Genomic DNA, 17,336 nt, shown 5'->3' with positions numbered 1-17,336 from the left:
GCTGCCCCCCAAACCCTCACCCTCCTCTGCTCTCCTGACTCCTGCCCTTCTCACTGTCCTCAGCCTTCCTGAGACCTGCCCCCCCTCCACCAGCCCTTCTCTCTCCCCTGTGCCCACTCCTCCAGTAGCCCCACTCTGATCATGTGAGCTACCCCTCCTCATCCCCTCTCCTAACACCTCCCTCTACACACCTGCCCTGCCTTTCTCCTCTGGTGCTGGTCCCTCCCCTGCAGGTGTCTGCCCTTCTGCTTCACACCCAGAATCCCCTGGCACCTGCAACTTCTCTTTACCCCTGCACCCTCCTGGTGCTCCCCCTTCCCTCACTGCCTCTTCCCCCCTTTGCCCTCTTTTTCCCTGATGTCCACCCCCTCACCACCCTCTGCCCCCGTTCTCCTTCATGCCCGTGCCCTCACACGTCTTGCTCCATCCCTTCTTTCAAGCCTTCTCCCAGCACCTCCTCCTCCTCCCCCCTTTAGCTCCCAATGCCCTTCCCTTCTCCTCTCCCAGCATCACCCTGTCTCCCCTCCCACTGACACTTCCCCTCCTGCTCTTTTCCTCATTGTCTCCACTTGGCCCCCTGGCATTTGTCTCTCCTCCACCCTGTTTCTTGCTGCTTTCCCCTTTCTTCTCCTGACCTGCCCCACTCTCCTCAGCACAGGCCTCTTCCTCTCCCACCCCTGCCTATTTTCTCCCTCTCTTTTTCCCTTTCCCTTACCTTAGGCTAAGCCAGCTTCTGCCTTCCAGCTTGCCGGGCTGGAGTCAGAGCCAGCCCAAGCTACAGGCTGGCCGGGCCCTAGCCTGGGGTGCCTCACTTTAAGGGGCACCATGCAGTGCTGCCAGGCCAGGCGGGGCCAAGGACGAGTCCCCGGGTGCAAAAGGGGCGCTGTGCGGTGCAGCCTGAGTGGGCCGGGCAGGAGCACCCCCAGGTGCAGAAGGGGCGCTGTGCAGTGCTGCCGAGATGGGCGGGGCCAGGGCCAGGACCGTGGCCCCTGGGGCAGAAGGAGCACTGCGCATTGCTGCCAGGCTGGGGCCAGGGCTGGGGTTGGGGCTGTGGCCCCAGGGGCAGAAGGGGCACTGCGCGGTGCTGCCGGGCCAAGGCTGGGGCTGGAACCCCGGCCCCAGGCGCAGAGGGACACCACGCGATGCTGCCAGAATGGGAGGGGCCGAGGATGGGGCCGGGGCCCCGGGTGCAGAAGGGGAGCCACGCAGTGCAGCCAGGCGGGGGCTCCCCCAGCTGCAGAAAGGGTGCCATGTGGTGCTGCCGGGCTGGGCGGGGCTCGGGGTGAAAAAATGGCTTGGTCTGGCATCTTTGGTCGGGCTCCAGCTGCTTCCACCGCGCACGCGTGCTTTCTGCCCCAAAGTGCCCCGTAGATGGCCGCGGGGAAAGTGATGGACTGTGGTACCCCATCTCAAATCTCCCTCCTCCTCCAGCAGCTAGCCAGCCTGAGACATTAGGGTGTGCCTGGGCACACCCGGCGCAACCTTGTGCGCACGCCTATGGCCAGACCCTTTGGCTTCAAGTGGACTAGTAGTTTAAGATGAAGTGCATGCTGAGTCATGGCTGTAGAGTCCTTCCTGAGTCTGCCTCTTGTGGGTATTTTATAAGTCACCAATTGGTACAATGTCTGAATACCGGATCCAGAAGATTCTTGGAAAACCACAGTTATATACTAACTTAATAAGCACTCGTATTTTTCTGTTTTCCTGCTTTGCTACCCACAGGAGACTCAGGTCATTTCTTCTGTTTCACCGGGGTCTGAGGAGTAATTGACTGTTGCCTGGGATGTAACAGGACAGTATCTTCTAGTCTCAGGGAGAAGGGTGCATTCTTAACTAGAGCACTCTTCTTTCCATTCTTTATTTCTAGAATGTGACTTTCAAAAGACTGGTCCCAGTCCTCTGTGCCTCTGCCTCCCTTGGCCTCTTCCCTCCCCCCGCACTGCAGAGATGGTGCTGGGGGGAAATGGCTTTTAAGCCAACTCTCCCCAGCACCCAGCTTCTGCTTCCCTCCTCCCCGCTTGCTGCCTCTAATATAGAGGCAGCCAGGGAGAGGGGAAAGCAAATAATCAAGTAGTACCTGACAAGCCTAAGTTTATTGGGTAGTTAGTTGACTACTTGAGTAGTTGCTTACATCCTCACTTTGCACTAATAGAAGGCTGATCCTCAGGATGATGAAGGTCTCTGTCTCTGTGTGTGGATTGAGCAGTAACACACAGATATGGGGTGCCTCTTTAAGAAAAGAAGTATGCATTAACTTTTTAGAACCAGGCCCAGTGAATATTAAATCTTTATGGATGTTTGTGTCCTCACTGAATGCCAACACCCCATTCTTTTGTGGGAAGGGTCTTTTTAGAAATAATGTTATGTTTTAGGATAAACCTTTTGGCAGCTGTGATAGCTAACTCTTTCTACCTTGGTATTCTTCCTATTATTAAAAAATAGATTCGTCTTTAGACATTATTTAAAATGGCTTTCTCTTTCTTTACACTCTGTGGGAGAGAAGCTCAAAACTTGGCTTTTTCCAGCAAATATAGCTCTTCCTAGGAACTTTTATTATAACTGGTTAAGAAGACACACCCCCTTACTGACAAAGCAAGGCTCCTGGTGGTAGGTATTTTTGGGGTCTACCTGTTAGTATGAAGCAGAGTTTTCTGGTTCTTCAATCTACTTTTTCTCTAGCACATAGATGCAAGCTCTTCTGTAGCAAATATTCAAGCATATTCATTATACACCTGGAAGGGATGTAGCAACAAGCCTTAAAGGCTTTATATACAGGCTGAATAATCTGAAATCGTCCAGAGCTCCAGCAAGGGGAAGACAGTAGACTGGTCCCTAGCATAGCCATTGCTGAACAGCTCTTTGTGAAATCAGAGTTCAATGATGGAAGCGGTCTCTTTGCTGTTTATTGTTACAATATGCAGTTTTTCTGTTCTTTATCCACTGCAGCCAGCCAAGTGGTATTTTTCCAAGCTGGTATTAGTAGTTTCCATTTTGTGCACACTGATAAAATTGTTTTCTCTTTAAGAAGAATCTTTCAAAATTCTCCCCCCCCCCCCCCCCCAGGAGAACAAAGACACCTGAAGCAAGAAGTTTAAGGCCTTGGAAGTAAGTATCAGGTTCATAATTGACTCTTTTACAGAAACATGTAGGATCATGACTAATTGAATAACCAAATCCCTTCCGTTTGCGCAAAACTCTGCCCGTCTTCTTCCTTGTTTGAGTATAGAAAAGGTATTGGCTGTGCCAGAGCAAAATGTTCTCCCTTGGTGAGCTTTGTAAATAGAAATTATACCAACTTAAATTCTGTAGGCACAAAGTCTTGTGTGTGTACCTAGGTGCCATCTGTTTTTTCTATCATATATATACCTGCATATGTCTCAGGAAGTCCTAAAAACTTCTAACAATTAACATAAGGGCTCTTTCTACATTTCAAAGACTGAAGCGCTACAGTGGGAACATGGGGTAGCAGGGATTGCTTGATTCCCCATGCTCCCTGTGACACTCTTAACCCCCTTTGCTGCCTCTATGAGAGCAGTCCCAGCTTGGAGTCCTGGCTCACATGAATGCTGTGCCTCTTACTTCCTGGCGGCTCTTACTACATTTAAAATGCAGAGCTGCAGCATGGGTGATTCCCAGAGCTACCGCTGTGGCTCTGCAGAGCGGTTCTATCGACTAATCGTATAGTTGATACAAATTGTATCGACTATAAATTAGCTCAGTAACCGCAATTTAACATCCTTAGTTTACATATATGCTTTGTTTTGTTTGTTTTGTTTGTTTTGTTTGTTTGTAGGCTCTCACAGAAGGTCATTCATATTTGGGAGAAATAAAAAACACTTCATTTAATACGATGTAAAGTCTTAGAATCAGCTCCAGGAAGGTGGGTGGTGGGCCAAAGGCAGGATTTTATCAGGGGTGCGTGATCTATAACGTTTTAGAATCATGTGATTCCACTATGTCTTGTGGCTCTCCAGTTATTAAATACATGCTGTGTATCTGTAGATATTTGTTTTACATATTTATATGCATAGTGGCCTCAAGGGACGCAGATCAGGTTTGAGGATCCATTGTGCTTGGGTGTTATACAATCATGAAAGTAGTCATTAAAATATTTGACAAAAACATGGATCATTTTAGACTTAAAGATACTTTTTCTAGCTGCTGAACATATAGCTATGAAGGCTTGGGAAAAATCCCAAACATGCTTTCTTAAACAGTTGCCTGGACTTTGAGAAATTAATGTATTTGTTTCATATAAATGCTTAGACTAGTTTATAAAGCAAGGAGTGCCACTTTTAGACTTTGCCTTCTAACTTCAGACACTTCATTTGTATACATGCAGACAGCACTAGCTTACAACTGAAAAGAACTTTCAGTAGATCTCTTCCATGATATGTTTGCGCTTGATTGTTCCTTCTCCATGGGAGGAGCCAAAAGGATGCTTTTTCCTTATTGAGTTTTCTTCAAATGGCTCAATTGGAGAAGTTTGTTGGGTTGCTTAGTTCTGTGTGTCTCTCAACACCTACGTTTGGTAGCCCTATCAGTTCCTTCAGTAGGACTGCAACTTTTCCTCCAGGCCATTGGAGTAAGAATTGCCAACTGTAAATCTGACTTCCTCTGCTCATTGTTGGGGTCTGCTCTGCCAGTTTGGATTAAGCTGACTTGTCATCCTAGTTGTGCATACATTTACACCAGAATTTGTCTCCTGCCAATGGAAGAACTTTGTTACAGCAACACAATAATATGATGTAACCACTTTTGTTGGATAGAGCTAAGGGAAAACCACATGAAAAATAAAGGACAGTACTTTATTTTCAACAATATTTCAGAGAAATATCACTTCCTTTAGCACGTTGTGGATTCCTTCCCTCTCTCCTCCCGCATTCATTTCTATTGCTCTTAAGCTATATAATTATCTCAAGCTTCAATTTAAGATGTAAAATAGTGCTTATTAGTTGTAATACATTTCAGTACATCTGTTTTTAAAATCTATTTGTGGAACGCTGTGCATGTGCAACTGAAATTAACTTTAATTTGAAACTCAACATTAACAGCATCAATATTTAAACCAGTCTGGACAGCAACTAATATTTGTCCAGACTGGTTTAATAATAAGTTTTGAAAAATTGGAGTGAGGAAGAACTGGCTACTGTGGTTTTTAAACACCCCCCCCCCCCCCCCCCCCCGCCTTGCACAGAATACTTTGAACCTTCTTTTCAGTAAAACATCTTTGTGCCAATATGTGGCAAGCATTTGCTTTTTCCTTAATGAACTTTTCCCTTTCCAGAAGCTTGCTCAATTCTTCCTGGCACATGCTTACCTGTGTTACAAGTTCAAAAACAAAGGCCTGCAGGGGGAGAAACTACTGAATACTTATGTTTATATCAGGTAAAGCCTTTAACCAGAAGTCCTATCCATAATTTTTATTGCAGATGTACAATTCACTGAAGTCTTAGGACAGCACAAAAGGTGAATCTTTAGCTTGTTAAAGCTCAGTTTTTTCAGGCTGAAATCTGCACTGAAAACCCATTTTAATCAACAGTTACATTGCTTAATGCTGCTCTGCAAATATTTGATTCAGCTGAGCCTTAAATTACTTATGTAACAAATCTATGCAATAAGGGAGTCACGCAATGGGATGGTCACTCTACCAATACCACCACCTCCTGCAGTATCTTCAGCCTAATACAAAGGGCTTTGTGGTGTGATATTTTAACCCCCCCCCCCATGCCCTGAAGCCCAGTAGAAAGAATCCACTTTGATCATGGTCTCTTTAATTAAATCCATGCACAGGAACATGGCAAACTGGGAGGCTTTCACTTCTAGCTATACTCCTATAGGCCTACAATGAGTTTCTGAGAAATTAAGTGGGAGAGTGTTTAATCTTGGGTATAGTATCAGCAGCAGACTTGGCAATCTTAGACTAAAGTCTAACATACGATAAATGCAGCAGAATATGGATACAATTATCTGATGAGCCCTTTGGGGAAGGGGTTGTTGTAGGATCTGTGAGGTATTTGTCTAGCATAATTTGTTTCCATATTTTAAAAGGGCCAAATTCTGCCCTCTCTTGAAATCAGCGGGACTACCTTCATAGTGTGTCAAGATGTAATTTGCCCTGAAAGCCAATTAGAATATCTTTCTTGTGACTGAAAGAACGTTTGTGCATGGAAATTTTATTTTCAGGATGTGTGCCATTTTCCTGCACTTCAGACAGATTCTTTCATCTGAGGGGTAGAATGAGCAGGCAGGATAAGGGTGAAATTGAGAGGACAGAGCCAAGTCTATTGTAGCCAGCTGTTGTCCAACCTTTCCCACACTGCTCTGCCAGTAAGGTCCTGATTGAGGCATATCACCTTCTCTCCCAAGGCCAGAACCTCTGCAGGGCAGAAACACACTGGCTAAACATTTGAGTGACTAATAGATTTTGGATGGCCAATTTGAGACCTTAAAAGGGAACTGTTTTAGAAAGTGGATATCACCACTTCCCAAAAAACCTCAAGCTCTTTTTAGGTGTTAAGATAGGCACGCAAAAATAACAAGTCACTTCTCAGTCTTGGCCAGTCACCGATGTGTGAGTGAATTTATCTGGGTTTTGAGCCTGGCTCTATAGAAGTCTGCAGAAGAAAATACCACATGAAGCTTTTCCAACATTTTTTGCTGCCAGTATTCACCCATTGCAGATGGCTAATGCATTATGGAAGCAGCTAATAAAGTTAAGACAAATGAAGATCATAACAGCTCAAATCATTTGCTTTCCATGCTGAATGAAACCCTAATACAGATGCACACCTTGGAATGAAATACAGGACTATGTAGTACTTTAAAGACTAACAAGATGGTTTATTAGATGATGAGCTTTCATGGGCCAGACCCACTTCCTCAGATCAAATAGTGGAAGAAAATAGTCACAACCATATATACCAAAGGATACAATTAAAAAAAAGTGAACACATATGAAAAGGACAAATCACATTTCAGAACGGGGTTGTGGGGGAGGGGGTGGGAAGGAAGGTAAATGTCTGTGAGCTAATGGTATTAGAGGTGATAATTGGGGAAGCTATCTTTGTAATGAGTAAGATAGTTGGTGTCTTTGTTGAGACCAACAGGTAGGGTGTCGAATTTTAGCATGAATGACTGTTCAGAGGATTCCCTTTCAAGTGCAGATTTAAAAGGCTTCTGGAGCAGGATGCAGGTAATTAAGTCGTTGAGACAGTGTCCTTTACAAAGATAGCTTCCCCAATTATCACCTCTAATACCATTAGCTCACAGACATTTATCTTCCTTCCCATCCACCCCCCCATCCCCCTTCTGTTCTGAAATGTGATTTGTCCTTTCATATGTGTTCACTTTTTTTTTAATTGTATCCTTTGGTATATATGGTTGTGACTATTTTCTTCCACTATTTGATCTGAGGAAGTGGGTCTGGCCCATGAAAGCTCATCATCTAATAAACCATCTTGTTAGTCTTTAAAGTGCTGCATAGTCCTGTATTTTGTTTCAGCTACCCCAGACTAACACGGCTACATTTCTATCACCTTGGAATGCCCTGTCAAATGTTGTCCTTATAGATTTAGTCTGGACAGAGATTTGGGCAAGGGTCTAGAGGGAAATAATGGGGATAAAATGAAGTGAGTACTGTAATCCAAATTAGGTTTTGGCTGGTGTTCAACTTCAAGGCCGAATCAGGGGAAGGGTTTAGATTCTCTGGCTCCAAAGTTTCACGAAGTTAGCTTCTGTTGTGACACAGCTCCCAACGGCAGGAGTCTATCACAAGAGTGGCTAAAGCCGTTCTGATATGGGGCCAGGAATGTAGCAAGGAGGAAAATCTGGATCTGGCAATTGGGATCTGAGATTCTGTTTACCCTCCAGAAAATTAGAGGTTTGGGGGTCTGGTTTCAGCATCTTGAGAAAATGTAACTTCTAGAACAAAAGGAAATCCTGTCATGTCTATCAAATGTGGTGGGTTTATAATCCTTTTAAAATCTATATTCAAACAATGAGGTTTCTTATGTTCCCTACCATGAGAAGGCATTTGAAAAGGACGCCGCTTTTGGGGGAAGGAGAGAGCTGTAGCTGTGTCACTGGGGGTGTTGTAGACTCAACTTAAAATTTTAACCGCCTGCGTGGAATTGACTCCACACTCCTCATGGACGTTAGTGACTCTCACAAGAAATCTAGTCAGTGATAAGCCTTCGTATAATTGTCTGTGACCCCCTGCTGCGGTGTCCTGTGGAGCTGTGTGTGTTGGAAACAATTCAGGATCCCGGCTTTATTTTTCTTTGTGGATTTTGTTAGCATTTCTCTCCACCTCAGGGTTAGTTTCTCTCATTGCCTTGCTACAGAGAGGGTGTGTGCCAATTCCCTTTCCATCCCTGGAGGCAGAGTTATCCGGGTTGCCAGGCCAGTTATACTGTGACCACTCACACACTTTCACCCGTAATGTGAGGATCTCTCCTGCTTTGTGGTGAAACAAACCGTTTCTTTAACATGACCATCCCCATTTGCCCTGCCCCGCCCCCTCGCTTCACCACTGCTCACAGCACAGCCATGTTATCTGGCTGGGAGGGTAAATGCAGCTCCTCCTAAAGTGGATCTGCACTGCTGTCTGATCATCCAACAGGTTGTACATCTGCCAGCTATCTGTTTGGGATGGGGAGATTCTAGGGGGAGACGGTCATGGTGGGTTGTTTGTGTATGGTTTTCTTAGGATGGGAGGGAGAGGGAGTCTTCCTGACAGTTACACTACTTGATCAGTCTCCTGACCTTTGGAGACTGCCTGCTATAAACTGTGAGATCTTCTAATTCAGGGCTCTTAAACATCATTGTACTGTGACCCTCGTCTGACAAAAATTACTACGCTACCCCCAAGCTGGCAGGGGAGGCCTGTAATCTTAATCTCTCCCCAACCCCTGGGCTGAAACCCAAAGGTTCTGGTTTTGGCTCTGGGTGATGAAGCTCAAGCTTTAGTCCTGAGTCTCTGCAAGTTTAATACCGGCCCTGGTGACCCCTGATTTATTTGTGTATGGGGTTTGGACCAACAGTTTGAGAATTGCTGTTCTAATACATACCAGCCTGTCTTCACAGCCTATATGGCCACAAGTGTGGCCACTCATTGCTACACCAAAATCAGGCCTAACTTCCCATTTTTGGTCTAAGCCCTTCTTGGCTTGAATCATATAATCTCAATGGGGGCAGCTGTGTCAGCAGGAGAAGCTCTCTTGTTGACTTAGCATGGTGCACCCTGCCCCTTATGCCGGCACAACTTTTATCTTACCTATTTTAAAAATCTTTGATTCATAAGACAGAACCTTTATTTTCTATCATTTTTTGCTATTCTCTCAACTTCTTCCTGTTAATAAATTTCTGATAGGGAAATGTCCAGAAATTTTAACACAATATTCCAAGTGTGTTCACAAGAGTGACACATAGAGAAATGGTATGTACTGCTCTGTTATGCTGTATCTTTACTGCTTAAAAGTGCAATGGCTTTTTTTGCTAACACATCACATTGCAGACTCACGTAATTGCTGTCCAATGTTATTTCTAGTTCATTTTTGGCATTACTGCTTTCCAGATTTCTTCTTCCCATGGAATATCTGTGCTCCTAATTATATGACTGCAGTGCCAGGTGGAGCAGGGAGAACCTTTGTGTTGCTCAGGGAGGTGTGTTTTCCACACTCCTGAGAAGTTTTGCTTACGTGAGTGGTAATATAGACGTGGCCTGAGGTTCGCTTATTTGCCCAACCCTCCATAGAGATTTAGCAGCTGAGCCAATGTTAGATCTCAGAAGTTCTTAGTCTAAACATGCAGCTGGAGCTGCTAGCCATGGTGTCTCACAGGGGCTTGATATCAGGACATTGTGGAGCTGAGCCCTTCCACTGATGGGCTGAAGAGATGAGGGAAGCTGGAGATTCCAGAAGGCTTCAACCTGTGTGTCACATAGTGCAGGCAAGACAGTAACAGTGTGTGGTGTCACCCTACATTTCTCTTATCATGACACAATATGGTTTAAAGTAGGCTGCTGCACCTGTAAAGTCCCCTGCATGTAGTCCTTTCGCTTCTTGGAGAGTGCTGAGTGGGTCTTGAATAATGGCAGGATCTTCTCTTGTCAAAGGATATGATGCCTTCAGTTCCTCCTGAAGCAGAGATGGACACCAGTTCCTGCCCTCGCTTGTCTGCCAGCTGCCTGCTGAATGGAGGGCTGGAGAGGGAGCCTGGTAGTGTCAATGAGGAGAGAAAGTGGATCCGACCTGATACCCCTAGCAAATGTACCTGGGAGTTGGGGAAACCCCTCTCTGAATCCCCTCATTATCACACCTCTTGGTAAGTGATACCTTTTTTTTTTTTTTTCCTTGTTGCCTTTCAGTGCTAACCAAGATCTTGTCCCTTCACAGGGCTAACTAAAGGTATGGATTTTTGTAACTGTATTAGTTAAATTGGCCTGATTCTGCATTTGAACACTTTTGTATCTGATGCCTATAAATTACAGGCACAAGCTCAACTGATATGTTTAAACTGATCATATGTTATAGAAGAATCAAATTCTTACTAACTTTAATGGGGTCAAGATGTCATCCTTTGTGTTGGCCTTAAAAAAGACCATTTTCTTTGCTTTCCCATTTTTACCCATTCACTTTCATCTTCCCTAAATGGTGCTAGTTAAACATACCCAAAAAATGTAGGCAAGAAGTGACTAAATTACCCAGGAATTTGGTCACACTTACCTATAATTGTGGCATTAATCTGTGCTCAGCATTTCATAGCTTCTTACAGCCTTACACACGTGTGTGGGAGGGGCAAGGAGCCCGAGCCTCTGAGTGGCCCAGGGGACTAGCGTGGGGGGGCCTTGCACTCAATAGCAACAGCAAGGGAAACTGGAGCTGTGTCCCTAGCTCACTCTGCTTCCCTGGCTCCTGGCTGCGTCAATTGGGGGAGAGTGCTGGACCACCCCCATGTTCACCTGCATGAAGCAGTGTGGTGTGATCCGGGGAGTAGAGCAGGCTAGGGCCATGTTGCTCTACTTATCCCTGCCACTGCCAGTGAATTGGGGGGGGGGAGGGGGAAGAGGGGGTTGAATGCTGCTGCCAGTGTCAAACCCATGGCCACGGTAGTCCCCTGTGCTGCATTGCTTGGGGAGGGGGCAGAGTGGGAGGGTGGAGCTCAAGGGCTGAGCAGAGCCTGGGGCAATACAAAGGCAGAGGGTCTGGAGCAGAGGGGAAGTTGTCCAGGCCTCCCCCAGCCTAGCAGTGGCATGAGGAGGAGTCCTGCGGAAGGAGTGGTCACGTGGATGGTGGCTCTCCCTGTGACTCCTCACCAGTTGCCCCTAAAAATTTTCAAATAGCGGTGTGGACCCCTTTGGAAATCTTACACATAGTTTGTGGACCCTAGATTGGAAAAATCACTGTTCTGTGGTAATAACTATCTTTTGTGGACCCCTTATTTGCAGACAGCCAGGGTCCACAGATCACAGGCTGAAAATCAGTGATCTAGTCCAACTCTTTCCAGTCTGCTTTTTTTTTTTGACAAACCATGGTTTGGAGTGGTCATGGCATTGATGGAGTGTATGTATGCATGCTCAGCAGAGATGACTGGAGCATTCATTTTCCCTGGTAGGACTGACATTTATGCTAAACTCCTTCAGATAGTAAGAATCTAGCAGGCTATGGATTGTAGCTTGGTAGCTCTTGCCTTTGACCTAGGGATCATTCTTTATCTTCACCACCACCTCCCGCATATCTTTCTCCAGTGAAAATGCTTTTTTTATTGTAGTCTCTTATCTGCTGGAAGGAGAAAACATCTGAAATCTTTAAAAAATTCCTTTCCTTCTCCAAACCCCTAAATGACTAATTTGAGATGCAGAGAACTCCTTTTCATCTTTTTCCTTAAAATTAACAGTTCCCATTCCACGCTTTTCCAATGGCTCTTCTAAACAAAGAACATACCTTTCCCATTAGCCTTTTTCTTAAAGAAGCTGACATGAAGCTTCATGACCTAGAGTTAACTCATGTTAAGTAACCTGTTAAGCAGTTACCCTGAGTAGGTGAATAATTAAATTAAATCAAGTGGTTGGTAACGACTGCAATAAATTACAGGTTGGACCTCTCTGGTCCAGCACCCTCAGGACCTGACTGGTTCTGAATGAGGGAATTTGCTGGACCAGGAGAGGTCAATTCTGGCCCCACCTGTTCAGCTCCACTTCTGGTCCCAGTTACCGGCCACTGCCCAGTCTACCAAGGCTGCCAGCCCCTCCTGTTCCCCCTGTTGCCCAGCTCCTGGCTGACACCTCCTCTCCCTCTTTGCTGCCCGACTCCTGGCCACCAGAGCTCTCAGCTCGCTCTGGTTTCCGGAACAGAGTGTCCCCGTTTTTAGAGGTTCAACCTGTATGTGATGCAAATACATATACTTTGTGCTATCTGCACCATTTCATTGATGTCTGATTACTCCAGAAGTTTTTAGATCAGAGTTGTGCTGTTCTCTAAATGCCTTTCAATTGTGAACTTCTAAATGTTTAAACGTGACATCAAAATCAATCTCGTGACCTTCCAGTGTCACAGCAAGAAATAACTGTCTGTGCATGTGTGTGTATTAGGTCAAAGTCTCCAAAAATCCTGCCAAACATTCTGAAGAAAATTGGTGATACTCCGATGGTGCAAATCAACAGAATTGGAAAGTTGTTTGGTCTTAAGTGTGATCTCTGTGAGTACCTGCTACAGTTTAGTTAAAGATATTTATCTTCAGGAATCGGAATTACCTTATTTAACTGTGCTCACAAGAACTGATTGTGAAATGCTTTTTATTCCCATGGAAAAACTGGCAAAAATGAAAGGTTTTTTTTTCCCCCCTCTGTTTCAGTTGCCCCTCCAAAAAAACCCATCTTTAGTTTTTTGGGTTTCTGTGTTTTCACTACCTCTACATCTCCTTTCCCCAGCGCTCATGCAGGTAAACAAAAAGCAAACCACAGATCAAAAATAGACATTTTATAATGAAACTTCCCTTTTAGAGTTAAAAGAACAAACAAACTTCTAGGAAAGATTTAAAAGAACAATCTACAGTCTGTAGTTTGGCAACATAGTGACTGCTGCATGGTAATAATGTAAAAGTACATGGAGGATATCATCACAAAAGATAAACATGTTGTTTACTGTTGTTCAAAGGGCTGAAACGTGGGGAAATGAGATCAAATTAAAGGAGGACTTCTTAGCATTTAGATCCAGTTCCTCCACAGTGGAAAATGCAGTGGTAAACAATCTTTCATTGGCAAGGGAATGGTCTTTTTTTTAAAAGTCCCGTCTAATGTTGGGTAGAGCACCCTAATCCTGTCCCCTCTCTTCCCCCTCTCCTGATCTGAGCTATGCATGAGGTTTTCATCCTCTCTGATCCTCCATCTCCAAGTGACAAGTAAAGAAGAGAGGACAAAAGGAGAGACCCACTGGTTAAGATGAAACTGACACACTGAGGCTTCTTGTTCTTGTGTTCAGCTGTGAAATGTGCCAAGAACTTGGCCAAAGACCCGAGTGATACAGACTTCTGCATTGTATCATGGGTTGCCTCTCCCTTTGTCTTGTGGGGTATGTTTAACTGGGCAGAAATGATCTTTGCTAAAGTGTGCTTGGATCAAAGTAAAGACTTGGAATTCCTCTGGTGAATGCTGTAGTGCAGGGGTCTCAAACTCACGGCCCACAGGCCATCTATGGCCCTAACATTTGTCCTGTCAGGCCCAGGAGTCCCTGTGGCCTGGGAGAGGAGTCCATTGATGGCCTGCAGGCCATGAGTTTGAGACGCCTACTCTAGTGCTGCTTAAAAATATATATATATATGCGCGCGTGCACATTTGCATGACTATTCTGTTTTCAGTGGCAAAGTGCGAGTACTTTAATGCTGGGGGGAGCGTAAAGGATCGAATCAGCCTGAGGATGGTAGAGGATGCAGAAAGAGCTGGGATTTTGAAACCTGGGGACACGATCATTGAGCCAACGTCAGGAAACACAGGTAGGAATTTCTAGGTCACAGTGAGATAGCTAAGCAACTGGGGGGACATGTTCCACAGAAACCTTTAGACCAAATTGGAGAGGGAGTCAGAGACCAGAGAAGTTTTCTCATTCAAAAGAGAAAATTCATCCTTACGTGACAGAGAGAACCTCTCAGCAGTTATGTTTCCAGCTCAGTGTCTGAAGAAGGAATATATGATGCTTGCTGCTGCTCAGAGTGGGTGGGAAGAAGTGTTAGTTACAGGGTTTATTGCTTATTTTTATGTATACAGGAATTAGTGTCTGACACCTCACAATTATTAGTGGATTTCTTTATCCTCACTGTATCCAGGCCAGGTAGGGAAATATTCTCCTTGATGTCCGCAGAGATTGGAAGTGATTGCCCCAAGGTCACAAGTCTGAGGCTGAGCTGGAAATCAGACTGAGGTTTTCTAAATATCAAAACAGTGCTCTGTCTACTACATCATCTTTCCTGCCCCTTACTCTATAGGACTAGATCAGTGGTCCAGCATCCTGTCTCAGACAGTAGCTGATGCTGGATGCTTCAGAGGAAGGCATAATCTCCAGGTAGTTGCACTTGTGGAAAGCCACATGATTCCAAGACACGCAGCAGTTCTTTGGAGGTGTCCCATCTAAGTGCTGGCGCAGCTCGGCCCTGCGTAGCTTGCAAGAGCTGTTGATAGCTCAGCGCAAGTTAATTTTGTACAGCTCTGCACCATGAGCAGGAGCAAGGTCTGGAAAGGAAGAAGACAAGTAGCCTAAAAGTTAGAGCCTGTGATACTCCCATGACAGCCTCTTAGGAAACACTGGGTAACTGTCTACAATACAGCTGTTTTCAGCACCCACTCTTTAAAGGCCGGAACGGCAGATGGAATCCCACTTTTGAAACCTAGAAGTTTGGGTCTCTATTTTTTTATGCTTCTGACTCCTTACTAATGTTTCCACTAATCTTTCTATCCATGTGCAGAATAAATTTTATGTGCACAGAGATGTGTGAATGCGCACCACCAGTAAAAACAAAAAAACCTTTCTGTATGTGCTCTGCTAATCAGCTGGCCAGCATTTGAATCTTTCTTGAGTGGCTGCCCAAGTGCAAAGCTTACAGGGAACACTGCTCTTCACATATGTTATCACCGCTGGCTGTATCTGACACGGTATTCTATGACACCAAACAGGTCTAGGAGTCATAATCAGAATGTCCCTCTTGCTATGGGGTAGAACGGCAAAGAGCAAGAGGAATGTGCAGGGTAAAGGACGTCTCCCTGTGAAGACTGTCTTGTTTCACTGGAAATGAATAAAGAAAGGAGGCAAGGGCCAGAAGCTGTGATGCTCTCCAGGGGTACCCAGGTTTGTGAGGCGCACACAAGCACCACCTGCCCTTAGAGAGTCTTGCCAGTGCCTGTTACAGATCAGCTCCCTGACACTAACAACTTGTGGCAGCAAAAGCACTGCCTTCCAGGCCTCTGCAGGCCTTCTGACTGGACTGATAGCCACAGGCATGCACTATCTTCTGAGCCCTCTCCGAGCATTCCCTGTAGTATCCAGCCCCTTGTGCCCTGAACACTTGCAGAAATACCAGGTCTTTTGTTCCCAAAGGAAGCATATACACCAGCTTGTAAAAGTCAACTGGCTACCAGCACTTTGTTTAACACCGTAGCACTGAGTCATAGTGAAAACAAGAATAAGTTTATTATGACAGTCCCAGAGATTCAGGTGATAATCTGGAAATGAATGGCTAACTATAACCCAAAATTGTAACTCACTTTCTAGAGGCTAAACTTACCTAACAACTTAACCTCCCATCTACAGAAACTTTCCTCGCCCAAGATCCTCTGTAGCATTTTCAGTCAAACCTGGTTGAAACTCCCTTTTTCATGAAACAAAAGCGCTGTCCTCTTACTTCCTCAGTAAAGAATGTCCCAGCCCTTCTCTTCCCAATATACCCAAGTATTGTTCCACTCCTTCAGATAGGGTTCTCTGATAACCCTCCTGCATTTCTTTTTCTTCTTTACAAACCTTCCTTTACATTCAGTTCTGATTAATGGTAGGGAAACTGTCATGGAAAAGACTACACTAAATTTGTGAGACTAGACAGGTGGAGAGACTTCTCTCTGACAGAGTCAGCTTTTCATCAGTCTTGACACAGACTTAAAGAATTTTTCAGTATACATATGAACAGGGCTTGACAAATTCTGGAAAATCCTACTCGCCAGACCAAAAAAAGGACTCGCCCCCAAAAAGTGTTGTTTTTTTATAGCATAAATTCCTAATAAGAATAAGAACAGTAATTACTAATATGTTCTTAATAAATCTCACCCAAGTTATTAATATCTTATAAATATCTACCTTTTCCCTCTGCTGCCATGTCTCCTCCCCTTCCTCCATCAGCTCCCCTGGTGCCTGCTGTCCCCCAACCACTCACTCTACTCTGCTGTCCTGACTCCTGCCCTTCTCACTGCCCTCAGCCCTCCTGAGACCTGCCCCCCTCCACCAGCCCTTCTCTCCCCTGTGCCCACTCCTCCAATAGCCCCACTCTGATCATGTGAGCTATCCCTCCTCATCCTCTCATCTAACACCTCCCTCTACACACCTGCCCTGCCTCTCTCCTCTGGTGCTGGTTCATCCCTTGCAGGTGCCTGCCCTTCTGATTCACCCCCAGAATCTCCTGGCACCTGCACCCTCCTGGTGCCTCCCCCTACCCTCACTGCCCCTGCCCCCTTTGCCTTTTTCCCTGATACCCACCCCCTCAGCACCCTCTGCCCCCATTCCCCTCATGACCCTGTGCTCTCACATGCCTTGCTCCATCTCCACCTTCCTCATGCCCACCCCTTCTTTCAAGCCTTCTCTCAGTGCCCTTACCCTCTCCTCTCCCAGCATCACCCTGTTCCCCCCCCCCCCCCACTGACATCTCCCCTCCTGCCCTTTTCCTCATTGTCTGCACTTGGCCCCCTGGCATTTGTGTCTCCTGCACCCCTATCCCTTGGTGCCTTCCCCTTTCTTTTTCTTCTTCTCCTGACCTCCTCCCCTCAGCACAGGCCCCTTCCCCATATTTTTCCTCTCCTTTCCTCTCCCCACAGCCCAGCCCAGCCCCTTCCCCTCTAGGTTTTTTGCTGCCCCAAGCAAAACATTTCCGCCCCTCTTTTTTTTGTTTTTTTACACATTTGCATTTTGCAATGTTTTTGTTTGTTTGTTTGTCTTTTTTTCATTTTTGTCCCAGCATTTTAACCCTATAAATAGTATTTTCATTCACTTTTCCATAAAGGCAAAGACACTTCAAGTGTCCCCTTTCACTCGCTGCTGGGTCACAGCAGCCTTTTCCCTGGCCTGTCCAGCCCCTCCCTGTGG

General features: G+C 45.6%; 1 protein-coding gene across 5 annotated transcripts in view; it reads left to right on the top strand.

The window, feature by feature from the left end:
• The window catches only part of LOC102445047 (cystathionine beta-synthase-like), a 56,248-nt gene that overhangs the window by 5,463 nt on the left and 33,449 nt on the right, over positions 1-17,336 (top strand). For 3 of the 5 annotated variants that reach the window (XM_075912406.2, XM_075912366.2, XM_075912394.2), the window contains exons 2-4: positions 10,118-10,326; positions 12,593-12,699; positions 13,858-13,992. In XM_075912406.2, coding sequence (XP_075768521.2) covers positions 10,121-10,326; positions 12,593-12,699; positions 13,858-13,992 — 448 coding nt within the window. In that variant the 5' untranslated portion in view covers positions 10,118-10,120. Of the gene's footprint in view, positions 1-3,071; positions 3,106-5,369; positions 5,389-10,117; positions 10,327-12,592; positions 12,700-13,857; positions 13,993-17,336 lie in introns of those variants that run through there. The other 2 variants (XM_075912374.2, XM_075912385.2) reach the window with 2 other exon arrangements.

Source organism: Pelodiscus sinensis, chromosome 1 (assembly GCF_052426305.1).
Source record: "Pelodiscus sinensis isolate ZL-2025 chromosome 1, ASM5242630v1, whole genome shotgun sequence".
Lineage (NCBI taxonomy): Eukaryota > Metazoa > Chordata > Testudines > Trionychidae > Pelodiscus > Pelodiscus sinensis.
This window is presented reverse-complemented; position numbering and strand designations above follow the sequence as displayed.